The sequence below is a fragment of the Larus michahellis genome, chromosome 3 (assembly GCF_964199755.1).
Source record: "Larus michahellis chromosome 3, bLarMic1.1, whole genome shotgun sequence".
Taxonomy (NCBI): Eukaryota; Metazoa; Chordata; class Aves; order Charadriiformes; family Laridae; genus Larus; species Larus michahellis.
The window spans coordinates 44,326,785-44,348,881 of NC_133898.1; the positions used below are offsets into that span (position 1 = coordinate 44,326,785).

Here is a 22,097-nt window from a genome sequence, read left to right on the forward strand (position 1 = left end):
TCCAGTCGGCAACACTTTGTCAAACTGGCCAGCCCTCACATCCGACAGCTCAACCCTGCACTTCAAGGAATCGCTTGGACTGCCTGAGACAACACAGTATATTCTAAATAGCTCCACCTCGTCTTTTCCCGTTCCCTGTGCTGAGCAAGTATTCGTTCCTTCTAGATCCACGTGAAGATACTCGGGGTTTTATGGGGAGAACAAAAGCAGTAACCGTTACTTATTTCCAGGGACTCGGATGGTCGGGATAATTGAATCCACGTGTAAAGACCTTTGCCCAGCCCTCTAAGTTGCAGTGCTAGCCAACAACGGCAGAAGGAAGCAGCCCCTCAACAGTAGTCTCCATAGAATCAGCTTATTTTCTTGCCTCCCGCCTCGTCAAAACTTGCGAAAGCGATATATTATTAGCAACACGCCATGCTTCAAAACTAAAGTCAAGAAATACTAGTCTGCGTAAACTTTCCTTTTATGCTTACAAATCTACGAACAAGAAAGCAGTAAGCAGTTTGTCCTAAATTCAGTGAGGGCCCACAAGCCAAAACCAGGCGCTTACATCTACATCAGTACCCACCAGTTATAACGAAAGCAGAAACACCTTCACTGCACTGCTACGGGAATGACTGCGGAAGCTTTGTGACCTGCTGCCTTCTTCCCATCCCAAATTTTCCATTGACTCCCATGAGGGATTGGCGTATTCCCAAGTCCAGCCCCATCTTCTCTACAGTGTTGTCCTAAATCCCAAAGCCGAGACGAGCTGAATAAGTGAATGCATCTAAGGTCTCTTCTTGTTCCTGTCTCTAGTGAGGGACTGGCGGGTGCTGTTGAAACCCAACTGCTTGCTCTCCTGTTTGGATCTCAACAGGTCCCATTTTAGAAACATCCTCAATTTTAGAAACATCCTGCTGAAGAAACAGCACGTTTAGCAGCTATAAAAACGACAGCATCTTTAAAATCCACCTTGTGAGAAACCGGTTTTCTCCTTCATTCCTGCCCAGGATTCTTTAATTCTGGACAATATTTTCGCCAGAAAATTTGGTCTTCGACGCACATTTCCTGCTTTAGCTTGTTTTCTTACTGGAGTTAATGGCTTTGGTCTTGAGACTGGAAAGCAAGAGGGGAAAAATTTCAGCCTGGTGTCATCCAAGTGACAGGGAATTCTCCCCTCTATTTCCCCCCGCTAAAAGTTACCTTCTCTTGAGGCCAGTGCAGGCAAATGGTAAAGCTTGGCTCTCTCTACGGCCAGCTGCCTTTCAATTCGTGGAAGGATCTTGCCATATTGGGCTAATAGAGAATTTCTGGCAACTGCTCTGTCGGTCAAGCGATGATCACCGTCGTTCTGATGAAGGAAAAGCGGAAAGCAAAAGCTTAACTAATTACAAGAAGTTCCTTGCACAGACCTCTCCGTGCTATTTCGCATTAGTGAGCAGATTTCCTCTACGGGTGTGGGAAAACACCTCCACTGCACAGAACAGCGGCAAGTTCTACCCATCCGCACACACCGATTTCACCTGGTACTTTTAGCAAAGTGGAAGGAAGACTGGAACAGCAACAGAGCCTACAACTTGAAGTTAAAACAATGCTGGCACTCTGCAGAACCTTCTTCTGATAACACCTGTTATCACCTGCAATTTTCTGATATCACCTGCAATTTGCAAACGACTTACTACATAGCAGGCTTTCCCTTGTTCTTCCTGAAACGCCAGTGCCCTGAATATACGGGACAACTGGAAATTACCCTGGACAACATGATGTGAAGATTAAAACAAGCAAGAAAAAGCGACCTACGCACACCACCTGGCCGCATGACAGTTTTCAAATGCAGGACCTACGACTTCCAAACCACCTTAGAAGTTTGAGTCACTGGAAAACTATGATTCCAGAAAACAGCAAACGCGTCACAAATCCAGAACACAAGTTCATGTAACACAAAATGTAATCTGGCTATTTTGAGAAATAGAGGTTAGACAAGAATTTTTGTCATAAAAGCCGTGAAATGAAAGTTGTGGAATTGGAGAGCACGCTATAACTCGCAGAAATTAAAAAAACAAAGAAAACCCACAGAAATTTAACCTGTGGACTGGCATCTAGCCTGCTCTCAGCTAGAAAAATACAGTTGCGTGCAAGACACAAGCGATGACATACAACCTACTCGTCATCCCACAGGAAGGAGTGACACAAACAACTTCCAGTAATCTAAGCCACGCATAACATACGTATCTCAATAACGGAATGGTAAGACTGGCAGATGGGAAAGATACATGTTTATTCCTCAGATGCAAACAAACTGTTCTCAGTGGGGTCAACAGTGGTGTGTAACATTTAATTTATAGCTTCATAGAGTAGCTTTGGAGTAGTGACGTATATTGGTCAACATTTAGCTTCAGCTGTAACCAAAGGTGTAGAAACTTATTCCGAGTGTTTCAAAGACTGGTATGAAAAAAACAAAGCAGGATTCTTATTGAGTACTATCCAAACCAGTTAGTAACACCCAGCAGAAACTTGCACGCTTGACAGAACAGAACTTTCACGCTTACCATAAGATTGACGTTCATGGATTGATTCAGCTCTAGGGCTGCAATGTAGTTGGCACGCTGCAGATGGTAGACTAAAAGGAATTCTCGATTCTGAACACCAGCACTGGTCCTTAAAAACTTCTCCAAACACTCCTATGAGAAAAAAAAAATCATTCCAAAAATCTGTTATGGCTCTGCCTTTTCTCTTTTCAAAGAGACAATGAACATTTTTCCTTGCTCCCACTTACTTGTTCGGTGTCTGTGAAAGGCAGCTTCAGCAAGTCTTCCATCAGGCCCATCTCCCGGCACATTTCGTACATGTGTTTTAAGAGGTCTTCTAAGTTTGCCTGAGCGGCATGTTGGTGCAACAGACCCCAAGCCTCCACCATGCACCTGTAATTAATTTTTCAGACGTAAAGGGATGTTAATAGCATAACCAAAGAGATGCCCCAAGAGTCTTGTACTCAAAGTTTAAAGGAAACTTAGGGGATGATGATTTCTATTCTTTGTTCTCCATTTTCACAAGATTTGCGTGACAAAATGGTGGGGTATATTTCTTTACCTATTGGAGAGCAACACAGTGAGGAGAAGCTGCACTTCCCCGCTGCTTGACACTGATGGATTCATCATCTGGATATATCTGAGGGCTTGCCCATGCTCCCCTTGGCACATGAGGGATTGAATAATTCTCTTGTGTTGCCATGATGCGGTTTTGATTGTAGCGGGATGAAAGAGCAGGGCCAGTGAATTCTGTACAAGTTAGAGATCGGGTTTTAAAATCATTTTCTAGATTATAGCTTTGTACTGCAATGTATGTCTGACTCAACTCTACCATACTTACTTCGTAATCATTGTGATCTAGAAGCCAAAAACCTTCAACAAGCTTAACAAGTCCCCAAGGCATGCCAAAGGCAGTTGGGAAGGAGTCGATTGAAGTTTCTGTCTCACTCGGAAAGGAACGCTTGATATCCAGCAGCAAGTAAATTGTCTGACATCAGGTATCTCATTAAGGCTAATCAGTTTGTAAGACCAAAAGTTTATCACATTACCTTTAGAAAAACATAATGAAGTAAGAATATAAAAGTGGTAGGAAGCAGAAAATACATTCAAAACATTGGAGCATCCAACGCTCAATTATTACAGCAAATAAATTCCACAGTTGGGTTTTTCCCTCATGTCCAGCGTCTATAAAACAGTGTAAATTGTGGCATCCTTACAGGACAGCTCAGCTCCGAATGCTTAAAACTGGATTTAAACCAGTATGCGGGTCACTCATTGGTAGCGTCATTTTCTCTTTCTGACGTCCGTTTTTAGGGACATCATCTAACAAGACAGCTCCGGGCTATAAGCGTTTCTAAGCCCCTTGCTCTCTAGGCTCCCCTCGCGGGTTAGGCAACAAACAGCAAAAGCAAGGCTGTGTATTTCAGCAGCTTAAAAATTAAGTTTCTGCCCCATGACTTTTCTCTTCTCCCTGTTGCTTATTCCGTGTGCCTGCACTTTCAACGGAACCAAAGCAAGCACCGTGAGCTGCGCTGGAAAACCCGTGATTTCAGCAAAAATCCGGTACTGGTAAACCACTCTTAGAAATCCTTTTGCTCTGAAACAGAAATTGTTTTATAACCCATCATGGGTGTTTTAGACAATTTTAAACGGTGTTTAAATTTGGAGAAAAACTAAGGACATTTTATATCTTCAACCCTTATTACTAAAACTGTTTTCTCCCTATCGGAGAAGACTTTTGCAACAAAACGTTTAAGAAAAAAGTCATCAAAAATCCACAGTACAAAGAAATAAAACAGCGCTTCTGTCTACAACTTAACGCTAAACTAAATGTTTTCACTTGCATCGTCTTTGAAGCATAAATGAAAAAATGTCATGAAACAGGTCGGCGACCAACACTGAAGAACATTTATGTGCATCCCCTGGAGGTGTAATAAAAATAACTAGAAAGGATACAATTGCGTGTTTGCAGTTTTCTTCAATGTTTTCTAGCAAATAGAGATCCAGCAGTGCCTGAAATGAAAAATTAACAGTTCTGAAAAAACGCCTGTCTTCCCTAAATCATTGGCTTTTGGGTGGGGTTTGGCGGGGAGGGCGGCCGTTTGTTGTTGTTCTCAGTGAACAGGACACTCACATGCAAACTGGCAGGCGGGTATTTCCCAGTTCCTCCTGCATCTCTCCGCCACAGCTTCTCCACTTGGTCTCCTAACTGGGAAACCATTCCATCAACCATCAAGCAGTCCGAGTCCCATTTTCCTCTGGAACAAAAGGTAGCAAGGATTTGGACAGAGTTAAACACTAATTCCAGCCTCCCGGTGTAACGGCTTTCCTCCAGTCTTCTGCTGACTGCAGCCCTGCCCTTTCATCTCCCGATGGCACAAAGCAGAAAAAGGACACTAGAGGCTCTGTGCTTCGAAGGAACACACGAGCCTGTATGTAAGTTACTTGAGAAGTAAGCCAAGGAAGATGAACTTTGAAGTCAATACCTCCTACCCTGCAGCTTCCACCTTAACTCACCTTGCAGCCTCTTGGTCACAGTGCCATCGCCGAAGCTTGGTCAGGTCTTTATTCAGTTTTCAGTACAATTTCCAAAGAAAAACCTATTATCGGCTAATCCAAGGCATGCCGCCTATGTGCTAGGCAGCTAGTCCAGGAAAGAGAGCTGACGTTCGCAAGTGACTTCTATCCGACAGCCAGGAGAGTGCGAGGCGTGCCAACTCCATGTACCTCCAACCATCTCACGAAATCACACCACGTACTTGTGAGAAGGGGACTTAGGCCAATACAGTTATGACCCTCTATTACCAGTCAAGGACGGAGATGATTGTTTTTTAAAAAACACACTTTCTTCTGCTTCCAAAACAATTGTTCTGTGAACACCCTGCTTTGCTGAACTGGAGGTGACTGATCCTGTCCTAATCACATGGCCTTTTTCAGTAGTCAGAAATTATACACATTAGCCAATGAATAAAGTAGACTCCCGAAAAATGATGATACCAACCAGTGGTACTAAGCAGAGGTAGATAGCAACGTTTTAACACAGGAAAGTAACCTCTCTGTTCAACAGAACACGCGTGTCACTGAAGTCAAGAGTATTGCTGGCAGCGGCATTACGCATAGCCCATGCAACTGTTGAGATAAAAGCCATTCCCTTCCACTTCTGAATTTGCCGTGGAAGTGTTCTAGAGTCTTCCTCTAGCTCTTACCTTGATAAACGCTCAAGTTTCTGTCGGTGACCAGTATAGTAGCTCTCAATCAGAGGATAATTGTAGAAAGGTCTTGACAAACGCGTATCGTCATCTACAGGCAACAAAGCAGAAGCAAGTTAAAGCAGTCATATCACACTTGTAAACGAAAATTTTTGCCTAAAGAGACAGAAGATCGTACAAGCTAAGCATCAAGAAGCCTCCAACTCTGAAAGAAGCCAATCCTCTTTCTGCCTTTGCTAAAAGAACTCTAAGAGACAAGACTCAATTCCTTCTTGCCCCAAGTGCCGTTTCAAGGTTACAGTTCACGCAGCATTCACAACATGTAGGGTAAGCTGAAGTTCACTATAAAAAAACCCACCCAGTTCTCAAAGGGAATGGTTTTAAAACCATTGTTTAAAACAATTGTTTGTGAGACAATTAAGGCTGACAATGGAATTTCTAATCCATCCAACTAAAGAAGGATTTCCAAGGTGTACTTTCTCCTCAAGCAACTGATAGAAAGTTCAAAACATGCAGGTAATGCTCTCACTCTAAAAACAAGCATTCCGGTACTTGTTGTTTAATAGTACTTTGTTTAAAATCTCAAGTAGTTCAAGCTGTGGACACAAGCAGCGCCTTGACGTCAGGGGTCCATTGCTATTCCTAAAATCCACCCAGGAAAGAAACTGCCTGCCTCATTCTACGCCGTGTACTTGACAACCCAGCAAAATCTCAACTTCACCCACAGAACTTCAGCACACCCTGCCACTGAACCAGCACGACTTCTTCCTGACGAAACCGTTACAAAAACATGGCTAAGCACGCGTTCGTGGGAGTCACTCACTGGATGGTCGCCTTGTTACAAACGTATGACAGGTCACGCTTACCTAAACCCTCTGGAAGGAGACCGGATCGACAGAACCAGATGACCACTCGTGCATACAAAGAAATGAGGCCGGTTACCGCTTGCTTATTTGTCACGTCTGCAAAACCTGAAAAAAGGCAGGAGATGATTAGCGTTATGCAATTCTGTTCATTTTCACAAAACTCCCTTCATCCTACTAAACCAAAAGTATAAAAATAGCACATTAGAAATCTTTGTCTTTGCGTTTTTCACGCTGTATCGCTTTTTTATTTGAAGAAAAACCCCACTATCACCACCAAAACAAAAAGCAACCCCTATAAAGAACTAAACTCACTAAAGGCTAAAATAAAAAAACAAAAAAAGCCCCAAAGCCTGAACTACTAAATGCACGCAGGAATAAGACATCTGTTTCTCACGTAGCAGAGATTCTTCTGATAGCAAAGGGATATTCTTTTCTTTTCTCAATAGGCCAAGAACCATTTCTAAGAGAAAAAGCTGTAGAAACTCAAGTAACTTACTTTGCACGTTACTCGTTTACGCTTCCTTCGTATTGTTTAGCAATTTGCAACACGGTGTCTGCATGCAACTAGAACTTGCTAGCTAAGAACTCAAAGGAATAGTTTTCAGCAATACCACATTCGGTTGCTGTAATTTCAGCCCAGTTGCCTACAAAGCTTCTCTCTGAATGTAGCCTCCCCCACCCCCTTGCATGAGCTCCACCATAAACTGTTGCCCTGAACTCCATGCGTGTTTTGTGGTGGTCCCAAGCGCTCAGCTTTAAGCCCCTTCTCCCAGCTAAATGTGACTGTCTTCCAATCCTCAAAAACAACAAAAGCCCATGTTGCCACAATTCCAAATCTTAATAAAACATACCAAAGATTTTGTAGCACTACTACAAACCTTTTTCAGTAAGCTCTTGTGCTTCTGTGAGAAAACAGTTTAAGACCGTGCTAAGGTTGCTCAAAAGCAACTGGCAGCGCTGGAGAGACCGTAATGTCTGGGGGTCAATGAAGTTGCAAGAGCCATCAAACAGCGGAACACCTTTTCAAGAATAAATATTAAATCGTTAGCCGACAGAGCAATTCCAGAGTTTCAAGGCGCACTTCAAGGACCGCGTGCAATATCCTATAGCGGCGTATTACTGAGGAAGCTCAATCAGAAAGAACGACTTTAGGTTTGCAGAATGACTACACTAGTACTCACAGATTTGGTCAAATTCTTCCTTTGTAGAGATCACTTGGTTCCATGTCCACTCAAGAACAAACCGTAAATTACCAGCAGACCTTGGCTGCTCTTTAAACAAAGAGAACAAAAAAGAAATGAATCAACAGGCTCCAACTCAAAGAGGTACCACGTAAAAAACCAGCGTTCGAAGTATTACCTTCAGATATCCAATGTTTAATGCATCCAGTCAGAAGTCCCACAGAACCTGTCTGGACAGCAGCTGACAATACTGCTTCCAGCTGCTCCTCCTAAACGTAACAGACAAACTCAAATGAGAATCTTACCTACTTGCACCATGTGAACCATCAACAGAAAATGTTTCTTTCTAACTGCATACTCATTCAGACATCACAAAGTCAATCAGGACACAGGCCAGGAATGCCACGTCCTTTCTCTTAATTCCAGCCACAGGCTGGACTGCTCACTGCTCTGAGGAACACATTAACACACTTTTCCTCTGACATTTCAACTTACTGCAGCCTAATTCTAATCTTTCTTCGCATGCCTCTGCATTACAGTCTTCACGTACTGAGTTCCAACTTACTACGTCCAGAAACATCCTCTGCTAATACGCGTTACACAGCTGTGCATATAAGTTTGCCTTCAGGAACGCAGGAAGGGGACAGGACAAACACAACTGTGCAACGTTTGCATGGAAACAGTGAAGCTACGGCCAAGCAGCTTTCTAGACTATGAAGACATGAAGCAGTTCTGACACCCAAAACACTACGTTGGAATTTTGTAACGTGACAGAAAAGAAGCGAAACATTTACATCCTAATGGTTTAAATGTTAGGCTCTTCAAATACTGTATTATAGTGTAGTGGTAATCCTTACAAGGATAAATCACAGCTATGCACAGACGCGCGATATTAAGTAGTAGCTTATCTCAGCTGGTGTTCTCGTACTTCTCTCAGGTGAGAGGACCCTTCGTAAGTTTTTACTTTGGTTTTTGGGATGGGATTTGTTTGGTTGGTTGGGTTTTTTTAAACACATTCAAAAGTATCTTTCCCCTCTAGGCAAAATCATGACATTCAAAGCGACTTCTACACATGTAGAACACACATGTGATATTGCCATCTTTTTCTGAAAACTGGTTTCAGACAAGGAAACACACCATTGGCCAGCTTGCCAAGAAATTTCTTTGAGCTACCACACTGTGCAGAAGCGTTCATGTCCTAACACACGTCCACAAATGTGGTGACGAATGCAGGAGGCAGGAAGAGGAGGGCAGCGGGAAGGCTGCTCTCCCCTTCCTGCTGATTGCTCCAGGGAAAGGTTGGTGCATTGCAAATGGAAAACCTATGGCAGGGGGAGTGAAGTCACTGTGGTGGCATAAAGCACATAGAAGGTAGCGAGTGTCATGAGATAAAGGTGATTAAGGTGTTGCAGCTGCAAGAGGGCAGTCTCAGGGGAGCAAATTGGGCTACTGCAGCACAAGGCAGAGGCTACAGAGGTGAAGATCCGCCCGGAGAGGATGCAGAAAAGCCTACCGATGAAGGGAAAACGAGGGCAAGCCGTGAAGAAATTGCCAGGGAGAGCTGACAGCAGTAATCCTTTACCACAGCCCACTTCCTTGGAAGCAAATGATCACATACAGTGACAGTGCAGCAAGCCGACGTCTGCAAGAGCTCGCATCCCAGTGAGACGCCCCCATCGTCGGCTACTGCACTGAACCACTGCTTTGAGAAACTGACAGGGATGGGGGTTACTCTGGGGGACACATGCGTTATGTTGGGCATGACCAGCACTGACTGCACGCTTCCTTGTGCGCATCTGTGTGTGGCACCGAATTAAGAGAGGGGTCTCTAAAGACAGATCTCTTAGGGCTGTTCCCAGTCAAAGTCACTACTTTGGATCTAAGGATACGATTACTTCTGCTAGCTCAGGTCACGCCTGTATTTCAACGAAACTTTGCAAAGAATCCAAAAATTGGAGTATCGTGTCTTGTAGCCCCTCCAGCCCTGTCAGACCAGATGGATGTATTTCCCCCTTGATTCCCTCATAGGCACTCACCTGACTCAAACTGGATGGCTGGACATCAACTGGTCTTGGAGACAGCAAGCCAGCTACAAGACACCTATTGTAGCTATCCTGAATGGCTTCCCATATTGAAGGACCAGATTTCTTCAAAAAATTCAAGGTCTGAAACATCAATCGAAAACCACAGATTAAGACAGCATTGTTATTCCGTCACTACGCTTCTGGATAACCTCTAAAAGGAAGAATCTAAATGTTCACTGACACCGTCAGACAGCCTGAACCACTAAGATGCTTTAGGTTAGCAATCTGCGTAATTAAGTCTTTTCTACCTTCTCTGTCTATACACAGGCCTTGCTCTTTCCCTCAACACTGACACAAAATACATTCTATATAAGCTCAGCTAACATGCAACTTCACGCTTTGGAAGATCCTTTCCATGCCTATTCGTATGGAAGCCGATTCATGTTGGAAACATTTAGTGAGCTGAAACTTCACTCAAAATTATCTGTCACAATCTGTGCCGTGGCTCAGAAGTTATAATTTGGCCGAGTTTGGGAGAAAACAAAATTTTCACTCCTCAAACAGTTATGTGGTTTTTCATTTTCTCCATTCCCTCCTTTTTCAAGAGAATTGGGGATCAAAACTCTAACTCAAGACTATGCAGGCAGTTCGACTGAGGGGCAATAAAGAAGTAACACCTTTCCCCGCCTTCTACAGTGGTTTTGTTCTTGCTCCTGGAGCAACGTTGCGTTCCTTTCTAGACATTCAATCCCCGATCGTGCTTCAAGAGGAGACAACGGCAGTTGTACAGTCCCAAGAGGGGACCTAAAACATTACCATTTGCATACAACTGGCAACAGGATACAATTGCAACTATGCGTGTGGACGGGCAGGATGAGCATGAAACGGTCCCTAACACGGAAAGCAGTGCAACAGAAAACTTAGAAAAGCTACATCTCCTGCCACTCGCAATAAAGATACAGTAAAAGATCACCTCCTTCTGGAAGCCGGTGCAAGTCATGTGAACGACTCCGGAGGTCAGCAAGCACGTACCATCTGCAGAAACAGGGAACGTTTGACAACCTTCCGTACTCTCACAGTTATGCCATGACCAGTTTACATTTTTTACACACCGGTATCTAGAAACATATAAGCTTTGAGCTTCAGTTCACAGTCATTTCAGGCTATAACCAGCACCACTTCACCGGCTACATTACAAAAGCACCAAAACTCAGCCGGCTGTCAGATATGTTTCACAATAGTAAATACCTTGTCAGTACAACGCGATCAGAGTTGGGTTTGGGGGGGACTGGGTGTTTTTTTGGTTTGGTTTGGGTTTTGAATGACAAACAATGACTGAACAAGAGAACCAATGAATGGCATTTGACCTCATTTTAAGCTTATCACTCTCAAAAGCAGTGAAATACCTACCAAAGTTATAGTTGCCTGGATGAAAAAACCGCTCAGGTGGTGGATAAGAAGGAGGAACTCCCCGACTTAGACTCCGCTCATGGACCAGAATATCCAAAAGGAGCTTCGGAGAAGTCACGCTCACTACGGTATCCAGCGACCACAGTGCAAAATAGGGGCACTCATGAGGGAATTCTTCCGGCCTTAAAGAAAACAAGCGCGTAAGCTAAATGCCGACATTCAAATGAATTATTGGCAGGCATATGGAAAACTACTGAAGAAAAATCTACCTTACTGAATCTGGCATTTGAGCAGAATACCAGCGATTAATGTCAAATACACCCAGGTAAGTAGATGGTTTTCCCTGACCGTACGTATTCACTTGCCAACTGAAGACTGAGACACTGGTGTCAGGAGACGTGACTGTAAAAGACAAGACATTGTTTCTGACTTGTAGAAAATACGATAGATCCGATAGTTTTAAAACACCACTTTCTATTTTGGCTTCATTCTGTTCTGTCACTCGTGAAACACAACACTTCCTAAGACTGATTACAGTAATTACGGAATAGCAAACATCTCTGTGATAGGTTTCAGTCACACTGCCCCTTTTTCTTGTCCCCTCGTCCAGATCACTGGTCAAGATACTAAAGAGAAGTGGCCCCAGTGCAGTGCCCTGGGGAACAGCACTTGTGACGGGCTACCATCTGGATGCAGATGCGGACATCGGTTTGAAGAAGGGAAAAAATTCTGGTAACATTCCTAAGCAATGGAGAGTTTGAACTTCTTGTTCAAAGATGGCAGCTGGAGGAGTAAAACGACTGACCATCATCATACAAACGGCCCCACCATACATCGCGATAGCATGTCAGCAAGCATAAAATAAAACCCACTTTTTCCCTTAAAGAAGTCCCACATAACTTAAGCATCCATTTTTTCTTCGTAAATAATCCCAACAGTCTAGTCTATGCAGATAGGCAAGACTTTCAGACTGTGGGGACAGAACAGCATTCGTTGCTTAGGTTCCAAAAGCACTTCTTTTAAAATCACCAAACACGGACATCAGAACAAACCTTCATTTACGCTATCCTCTCCGTCAACGTCGCTGCGGAATTTTTCGACAGTCTGGCAGCTGATTAATTTCGTACTCCTCGTCTGGCCTCTCAAGGGAAAGACTCCACCCGTGAGATCTAAACTGAACTTTTTGCCACGGTATTCCAAACCCTGGGGGAAAAAATCAGAGAAGAGAGCAAAGGTCATTCTAAGATAAAAACATACATTATGGCTAAATATGAAAGACAGTCTAACAGAATAGGCTTATTATACTGTGTATTTCGCATGAGCCTATTTCTGATGGTAAATAGAAACTACGCCTGACATGCAAGAGAATGCAGTGTCAAATCGTAACGGGTAAGTTTGGCTGTAAAGGCTTTGCACTTTTTCAAAATTTAGAATTTCCCTAACATTATTCAGATCTGAACATGTTTTGCAGAATTCCTTGCGACATCCAAGAATGTTCTTTATAAAAATAAATATATCGCTACAAAGAGATATCTAAAATGATGCAACACACATGCATGCAAAGCTCTTTGCTCCATGTCTTGATTGCAGAACTGATGAAGTTAGAGAAGCCCCAGCATTCGAGCAGCTAAAGCTGTCAAGAGGTATTTTCTATGGGCACACCACCAGAGTGACCGTGCACCCCTCTCTAGTTACTGTGAGAACTTCATACTGATTAGCAATCTTCTTTCAAGCCACGTAAGCTATGACAGCTCCTCCTCTCATCTTGTCAGAGACTAACGGGTGAAATATCCCTCAGCTCCTTCACCAAGCACAGCCAACAGCAAAAGGGAAAACCAGAAAGGACACGGGGTGCACGTGGCCAAGGCTTTTAGCATCACGAATTACTACACAGTAAACAAACTAATTTTGAGATACACAGAAACCCCGGCACGATTGTGTTGAACCTCTGATAGTACCATTTTTTAAGTAAGCGTGAAGTGAAATACCGTCTTTCCAAATACAGCATTCATTCAAACTGTCTACCATACAACACATGAATGGGTGTACTGGGGACAAATAGCAGCTCTATAATTAAAAAAAAAAAAAAAAAGGGGGAAAAAGAAACCCAACCCACACAACCCATAAACTGATAACGCCACATTCTACCCAAGTTTCCTAAACTTGCAGAGCTCTGAAACGAACTGGCATGAAACCACACATTCCCATATGATCTCATAGGATACATCTAATTCACCTAATCTGAGAAGAGGCGAGCTTTCTCTTAATGATTCCAGGAAGTGTTACAAATAAATATGAAGGTTGTCTAAAAAGAAAAATTAAATAATTAAAAAAAGTCTTTCATAACTAAAAAGAAAATGCTTCTGAAGCAAAGCAGTGCATTTTAAACTTTCCACGCCGGGCAAAGTCATTCTAAGGAACTCCATTGTATGGGAGATGTTAAGTAATGACTCCATTGACTAGCAAAACACAAAAACAAGTTTTCAAACGAGATGCACTGGTCAAACTCTGATATCAAAGTAGAGAGTGTATACTCTGCCCATCCGCAAGCATTGTGCAGAACGAGGGTAAAGATGCGCTCTACGATCGTGATTTGATGCACCAGATTTAGCAACTGCTGCAACAGTACAAAAAAGGTCTTTGGAAGCATTACTTAAACATACCTTTCTGTTTAATTACTTAAGCAGACTTAAACCAGCCTTGAAGGCAATGGAGACGAGAGTTTGACACGCATATAGAAAAACACAGTACCACATGTTCCATAAGTCCTATTTGTGACTTTTACCATGACACACAGTCAAAGAGGCACTCCTTCATAGCCTCAAACCTAATTCCTGGAACAAAAAGCACTGCTGTATTGAAAAAGTCTTCTGAGCTCCTATGAACTCTATCCAATGAACAAGGATCAACAGTAGATTCCTCCTTCTTTACTCAAACTTGGCCTAGCAAACGGGAGACACTTAAATTTTCTACCCCTGAAGATGGACAAGAAACTTGACTCAGACAGCCATGCAGGCAGACAGTCATGTAGTACTAACCAATCTGTGACTACAAGGAAGTGTTCTGAGACTAAAAGTATCCGCTGTGGAGCACAGGTCCCGCACACCAACAAAGATAAAGAGATAGCATCCAGCACGCCATGAATCACTGGAAGATCCTTCTACTTGGTCACCGTGATAGATAATGCATTTTAAAGAAACACCACCTTTTCCAAACACCTAACCTCTATCTATGCAAAAGCAACAGTGCCAAATGAGGAAGCACCTTTCCTACACATAAGCAAAACACTCAAAATCTAAATTAATCCAAAAAAATCAAAAGGCACAGTCCCTACAAAAACCAGAGTACCACGATACAAGAGTCACCCCTGTTTCGTTCCATAGCTATTGAGAATATGCAAGAGAAAGTACCAAATCAGGAGGAAAGACTTGCTCTGAACTAAGATTACTGTCCCCTCAAAAAGATTTTGGAAGACTTCCAGGCGTACAACTGAATGGAATTACACATCTAACAGATGCGCCTTGTCTCTGTTAGCTATCTGAGATACAATGATACCTCACATCTGTATTTTAAACGCATCCTCCTTGGAGCCAGATCTAACATTTAGGTACACTCTTCTGACCAAATTACATATTTTCCTGGCTTTAAGAGTAGATTGAATAGGTCACCCAGCCAAAAAGAAGAACGAGTTATCTTTACAGCTACTAAGTGTCAGGATCAACACTGAAGAGACACTGTAGGTGCATTTCATGTGAGAAGTCCGGCTGACAAAGCTCTAAGGGAAACCAAGAACATAAAACTGAAGATCAGCAAAGACTAGAGTATGACTGTATTTTAAGAAAGGGAGAGAGACAGAAGCTTATTCAAGTCCGAAGCTTGGTTAAACCAAGCGATTCAAGGCCCAGTCTTCTCTTCCTACATGCCATTCGTTTGGTATTTCAGAATAATTCTATTTGCAAAAGCCGCGTCCTCTTCAGGAATTTCATTTATACGGGCTCTTTGCAGATGAATCTAGCTGGAACACACGACACTGCAGTATAAAATGGTACGCCTTCTTTCCAAAAGGTATGGACAAAGGCCGTGCCCAAGAAGACTGAGCAAAACATTATTATTTTTTCAGCCAGCTCTGAAGTTTGATGGTAAATCTCACCCCTGTAACTCAACTGATACTCCCTTAGAGAAAATTACTATTGTCTGCTTTTCCCACGCATGCACCTCTTACCTCATACATGACTTGTCCTGAGGCCACGCGTTTTCTGTCACCAAACGCTAACTGCAGCAGGTGTAAACTCACCACATCACCTTCACTGAAAAAGGGATAAATTATGAAATTTGGTTACAAAGCTGCTTTATAGTCCTCATCGTCGTGTTAGTAGACCTAGACGTTTTCTTAATAGCATGCTCCTGCTGAAAAGAACACCACCTCTTCCCAAAACGTGATCATCGGCCACATTTAGCCACTGAAACATGAAGGAGGGCGTTTTGACACTAACAGCTTCAGGGGCAAAAGCCAACCGTACAATTGGAAAGCTGTAATATGTTGTATGGACTAAGAATTGTTGGAAATAGTTCTTCACAATGAAGAGTTCTCCATCAAAACTGCTTTGAAGTCAAATTTTAAAAGACTGCCACTCTACCAACAGCTGAGCTGATGGAATCGCTTGCTGATGCAGAAAGAGAGATCTCTCTGCCCTTCCCTTACCACCAAAGTTCCCCTCCCCCTCTTGCACACTCTGCACCCTTCCAAGTCCGATTTGATTCAGCAGAACAGCAGGAACCCATTGGCTTTTCTGCTGAATCGTTTTCTGCCAGGGGAGCTGCACTGGCTCACCAAGGCTCCACAGACTGCTGACGCTGGCACAAGGCCATCGGCAATACTGTCACCGCCGCCTTTAGGGGCGGCAGGCTGTTGTGTGGGCACGTCTGGTGTTCTAGATCTGCAGCCTCAACTGCTCCTAGTGGTATTTTAATACCACGGTGTGACTATCAAACAAATGATGAAGCAGTCATCGAGGAACAAAAGCAAACCATTTGAGAATGCGAGCAGAAGAATATGGCCACTGTTGCTTTGCCTTCTGACAGAAGGCAGGAACTAGTAGGTCCCTCTTCACGTCTGGTAAATCCTGTAAAAATTGCATTCTAAGTTTAACACCTTCCGTACCGGAAAGAATCGCAGACACACAACAAATACACATGTTCAACTGTATGGGAACAAATATCCTTAAAAACAAAAAGAATTAATTCAGTGGCTGATAGTTAAAGTTTTTATTCACCTTTCCTGCGTAGACTGAACAGCCCACAAGTAGCAACAATTGCGAGGATCATTCTCCGGCTCTTGAAAAGTGACAGCATAGACAGGAATCCTCCCTCCTTCAAGCTGAGAGTGGTGCCTACAGGTTTAGGGGAAAAAAAAAGCAAAACGAAAAAGAAAACAAAAGGTGAGCCTAGTGGCCCAAACACAGGTAGTTTCTCGTTTCTTGGACTACGTCAAGCATTGTTCTTCCTGACTTCTGAACCTTATTTGTACCTCCACACTCTACTCTTGCCACCTAATTATTCCTCCACTGCCTATTTATGCATCCAACAGCTTCTGGGGAGTCAGTGCAGATCTGCTGAAGGGAATCCCGACCAGAAGTTAGCCAAATATTTCAGGTGAGATTGCTCCTTCGGCCAAAGCTGACATGCAGGAAAGAATACATTTTTCAGGCACAGGTCAGCTATTGAGTTTTCATGTCTCACTAGTTTCACCCTGGACACTTTAGAGAATATCGGCACCAAAATCACATCACTGACATACTTCAGCCTTTCAATGGATGCCCCAGTTGCAGTAACCGGTTCTGAAAACCCCAGGAAGCATGCTTCCCACAACTCCTCAATCCACAGGCACAATAAGGAAAACAATCCTAGTCCACTGGGGAGAAGGCGGACCACTTGATCCAGGTATGACTGAAAAGTTACGTCAGAAGAGGATTTCTGAACGTGCCAAGATTATACTCATACTCATTTCAGTCCCTGAAAAAGTTCTCTTTACATCCACATACTTCCTTAAGCAACAAATCGAGAGCCCCACACCTCCAGGCATGGCCAAGTGTAAAGGCCTACTTACTCTCTCTTCAACGTTTTCATATTCCAGAGCGACAGGTAGCCATCTGAGAAACCCACAACGAGCTGGTTGCTTCTGCTTATGTAGCACAGGGCTGATACTGCTGTTCCGGAAGCATTTTGTAGTTGAAAACAGAGACACCTCCCTTCGCTGGTCGCAGTTTCTCTTCTTTGTGCAACTTCAGCAGGATTTTTAGTGACAACTTCTAGATCTACACACACAAAACCAAGCAATAAATGAATACGTTATGCCATTTAGGCTGCATTTTAGGCACTGATGTGACAACCCCTATCATCTAATGCTACCGTGCCAGGCAAAATAGCCATTTATGCAACACTTTTTTTTACCATTGCCATTATTTATGTCTTCAAAGAACATAAGAACTCCCGGATCAGACAAGTATTCTCACTCACGTTTGAAAGCTAGGTAAAAACGTAACCAAATTCTTCCTGGACTCTGAAAAGCAGGAGTTTGGGCCTCGTGATGCAATTTGAAGTGGCACCTCGTGTTTGAAGTGGCACCAATTGCTGAAGCTGCTGTTGTAATAGCCAAAACGGTGTATGCAATCTGAGTACACCTATTCGAGATTTCATTCATCCAAATGCATGGGTGTTGGTAAGTGGGGTTTATTTTAAAAAACAAGCCCAAAATTTGCCCCAAGTCAATTAACACAAGCAGAAGAGCATTCCCGGGAAACAGGGCTCCTCCAACACAACTTCCTACCAGGCGGCCGCACCGGCTCACGTGGCAAAATTCCTACACCTCTCTGGCAAGAATCATAGTGGCACAGGGATCTTGGTGGGAGGGGGCATTTACAACACTGCGAGGAGCAGTCAGACACTCCCAGGTTTAATCAGGTCAGGACTATACGATGTCAAACTGCCACCTGTAACCAGTCGTCAGAAATGTCTGACACAAGGGTCTTCAAAGTGGGATGCATACTGTTTCGTTAGAAGACAGAAGTTTTCTTGCGTTTAAATTCATGTGGAAAAACTGCAGGCTTACCCAATGCTTCGATATCATTCTGAGTGCAGGAGCAATCATCCAAACTAAGGTCAACCAGAAGTAGATGGCCAGCATCTGTAGCCACTGCTGCCACCCCAAAGAGCCATCGCAGACTCTGATGGAGGTGCTGAGTGCTCACGCTGGGTCCTCCGTGATTCGCTATGGGTTCTATAGCGGTTACCTACAGGAAAACTACAAGTTACTATTTGAGCTCTTTGACAAGCTCAATAGAAAAAGTAAATACAGGAGCATCAAAGCATTGTTTGCAATTAGATCAAGAAAAGAGACAAAGACCAAAAAGCCCCGTACAAAAACCTGTTACTGCCTTCCATTTACCAGATTTCCTGCGGGTAAGTGACTTAACTTCAACTTAAATGGGGCATTCTATTAGTACAGCTTAGCAATTTCCATTTCCTACTTCGCAGTAATTAACTGGAGGAAAACACAGAAAATCAGTTATACGCAAGAAACTTTATCGTATTCAAGGGGCTTAAGACAGACAAACACAACTACATCGAGGTCTCCCACCGCTCACAGCCCACCAGCACCGCGATACAGTCTATGCCTTCTTTGACAAACGGGCGTTAGGATAAATCAGGGCTCGAGAGTCAGACGAGGCAGCGGCCAAGTTGCATGGGAGACACACCATTTCCATGGGAGTGAAACGTATTTAGAAAGCGTTGAAGGGAGAGACCAGCTTAGTAAAATTCACACTAGTCCGCATTTAGAAGAAAAGTAACAACCACATAAAGGAAAAGAAGCTTTAAATGCACACCAGCGCTTTCACGAATGTTGAGAAAAATGTTAAAAGCCAGCCTAAAGCAGCAGCTTCTCAGATAAAAAGGTGACTCCACCTAAAGGAGGAAGCGCACACTGCCCTTTCACGTGCCCAGCAGTCTGCACGCAACTGTCTCACAAGGCGAAGACAGACCTTTCAGCACACGTTGCAGCACATCCCAGGACAACACTGACTGCTAGAGCAGAGACACGAGCACACAAAGACTCCTGCGCTAAAGCTGCACGTATTTCTCTCTCTCAGTGACCCCAATACGAATGCTTACTACTAGTCATCACACTGTAGCATTACAAACAAACAAAACTCCACCTGTATTCTAGCAAGTCAAACCAAAGCACCTGATGGAAAGCTGGCTAAGAAGTTAGTTAGTTAGTTGTTGCAGATTCTAAGATGATAAAAATGAATCTTGATCTTCTATTGACTTCCACCGATTCTTGTTTACATTAAGATAATGAGGCTAGGGGACACACATCATTTGAGTTTCTGGGTTACAGAAGACAGAAAACATCAGCAACATTACACCAGTGTGTCCCATCTACACAAACACACTAGTCAGAGAGCAGAGATTCAAGGACTGCAGGCTGAAAGGTGACCTCCCAACAATCTGTCAGATAACTCACTAGAGGCTCTTTTTTCCTCTCCTAAGTCAACAGAAAAATGTGTTCTCCTCAGCCTGCTTGCTAGGCTGAGCTTCAAGGCAATGTGTCGAAGTCATTTACAGCACAACTATGGAATTCTGAGCCATTTTAAAGACGGTATTTCTGATGGAAATCAAGCAATTAGGGCCAAAAAAAGGTGCTTTTCAATGCCTTTTTGTGGAAGGAGAGAATCAGGTAACTCTGTGCTCTACAATAAAACCAGAAAACTTGGTTTACTCTCAGCAAACTCAAACAATAATGGCACATTAAGCCCAAGATTTTACAGCAACACCGTCTTGACTGGATACTCTCAAGTGACAGGATGTTAACGCACGATAGAAAAAATACCTCCTACAAAGAGACGCTCCAAAGCTTGTCCTAAAACAGGCCTACGCAGCACCTAACAACATCAAAGCTTCGTTTCTCCAATTAAAAAGTACCTACCCTCCCGGGAAGAACAACTGCTTTAACCACTCTTGAGAGTCCAAGGTCGTACAGACAGAGAACACTTCCCTCTGCGTCTTCCAACCCAACCAGCAGTCCAGTTCTCTTCTCCCAGGAAAACTCCTTCACCACACGAACAGTGGGAGGCTGTTCATTGACTCCACTGAAACGGTACGCAGAGAGCCGCTCTCCTGTCACACAGTTCACCACCTCAAGGTGAGGACCACGTGCCAACCACGCCAGGCCGTTTCTCCCTGTGAGAGAAAAGAAAGAGGACTGAAGCAAATGTCCAATGGAAGACTGAAAACAGCTGAAAAAAAATCACAGTGCCTGCCCCTTTCCTTCAATAAACGTACCTAGCAGAGGAAGACCGACCTACCTCATTCTAGTCAATGATTCAAAATCACCCGTTGAAATCCCCAAGCAATCCCTCCTAAAATTAACCACCTTGTTATTTTGCATTTGTACTTGTCATTCCCGCACCGAAGAATCTGGGTTGTTTGGGATAAAGATGACAAGGTCCTGATCGACAGCCTTTATACCATATTCGCCTTGGTTTTGCTAGAAATGATCTAAACGCATATGGGAATACAAGTCTTAGAGCGTAGAGGAAGAATCGAAGGCATTTTGTTTCACTGAACTACTGCCAGCCCAAAGGAAGTATGAGCTCAATCCCTGCATTTACACTCAGGTAGATAGATTCTACCTGGTCTTAACAGAAGCCTAGACCTCCAGATAGGCACCCAGCTCTACTGTCACATCACCTGGAAAGTCCACTTCAAAGTTTAACTATACTCACGTTTTAATATTAGCATTTGTCATCGCTGAAGCACCCTTTTTGTTCTCTCTCTAAACAGGATGCCTCTTAACAGCACCAACCTGACACAGCTGATACGATGACCTGAGGCTTCAGGTAGCCTCCAGGCAAGAACAACTTTATACCGAGACCAAATTTAAAGGAAAATGCTCACCTCCAGAAAACCTCCCGCACAGCACCGAGCCGAGGGTTCCCTCATCTTCCCCAAGTGCCTGAAGAGTCTCCTCTGGAAACTGCAGCAGACTGCTCGTTACCTCAGCTGTTAGGTCTCGCATTCTTCACTGTAAATACAGGAAAAAATTGCACAACTAGACTCACGTCAGCCAGAACTATTCTTGAGAGTGACAGAAGTTTCATCAGTATGCAGTGAAAAATCCCCTAGACATCACCTCTAGCTCTTTTCCTTGCAAATAATGGCACTCGGGAGACTTTTTGCTCTCCCAGCAGAGCAAAAGGAGAATCCTTTGCTTTTCTGATGCCTGTGAGATCACCAACAAAAAGTGACCCAGACGTATCAACAGAGAAATAACAGGAAAAAGCCCAATACACTGAGTTCAAGTCTACTCACACAGGTTAGGAAGATGGGAGCTGAGAAAAATCAGATTTTAAAAAGCTTCTCAGTAACAGGTACAACTTTCCATTTGTCCTTTCCCTTGATTTCGTACTTTACCCTTTGTTACTTATTGTCAGTTGTCTTCTAGCAGCCAAAATTACCATTGGTCTTCACCTTAAGTACTTATGACTTCCAAACTATTTCCAAAGAAAGGAGCGTACCACGAGTCACACGCTGAGGATAGATTTTTGCATTAAAAAGCTCCAAGAAAAATAAACATGGAGAAATTACATGTTCAAGCAGAATCACATTCAGCCAAGTCAGGGTTCAGGGACGTCAGTTTTGACTGACGGTAGTACCTGAAAATCCGTTTCAAGGGCCAACAATGCAATGGGCTTACTGACGAAAAAGCTAAAAATATGGCCAGCCGCAGCTGAAGAGGTGGTTTCACAAAACATGCTGACTTCCCTGCCACCAAAAGAGAGGACTTGCCGCCGCCTCCCATCTCTCCATCTGCTCCTTTGTTCTACTACCGTAC

At 43.5% G+C, this 22,097-nt stretch overlaps 1 protein-coding gene across 1 annotated transcript; it reads right to left on the bottom strand.

Moving 5' to 3' along the window:
* Nucleotides 1–946: 946 nt before the first annotated feature.
* On the bottom strand, nucleotides 947–21,281 carry LOC141740529 (protein ELYS-like). Its single transcript, XM_074579354.1, has 24 exons — nucleotides 21,161–21,281; nucleotides 20,190–20,443; nucleotides 18,312–18,492; nucleotides 17,310–17,517; nucleotides 16,477–16,593; nucleotides 15,426–15,510; nucleotides 12,256–12,406; nucleotides 11,473–11,605; nucleotides 11,204–11,385; nucleotides 10,767–10,828; nucleotides 9,806–9,934; nucleotides 7,948–8,038; nucleotides 7,770–7,859; nucleotides 7,467–7,607; nucleotides 6,589–6,693; nucleotides 5,720–5,813; nucleotides 4,648–4,771; nucleotides 4,470–4,526; nucleotides 3,355–3,501; nucleotides 3,076–3,263; nucleotides 2,762–2,906; nucleotides 2,535–2,666; nucleotides 1,189–1,336; nucleotides 947–1,101 (listed from the first exon to the last, which is right to left on the bottom strand). The coding sequence occupies exons 1-24, from the start codon at nucleotides 21,279–21,281 to the stop codon at nucleotides 947–949; spliced, it is 3,240 nt and encodes a 1,079-aa protein (XP_074435455.1).
* Between the last annotated feature and the right edge of the window lie 816 nt (nucleotides 21,282–22,097).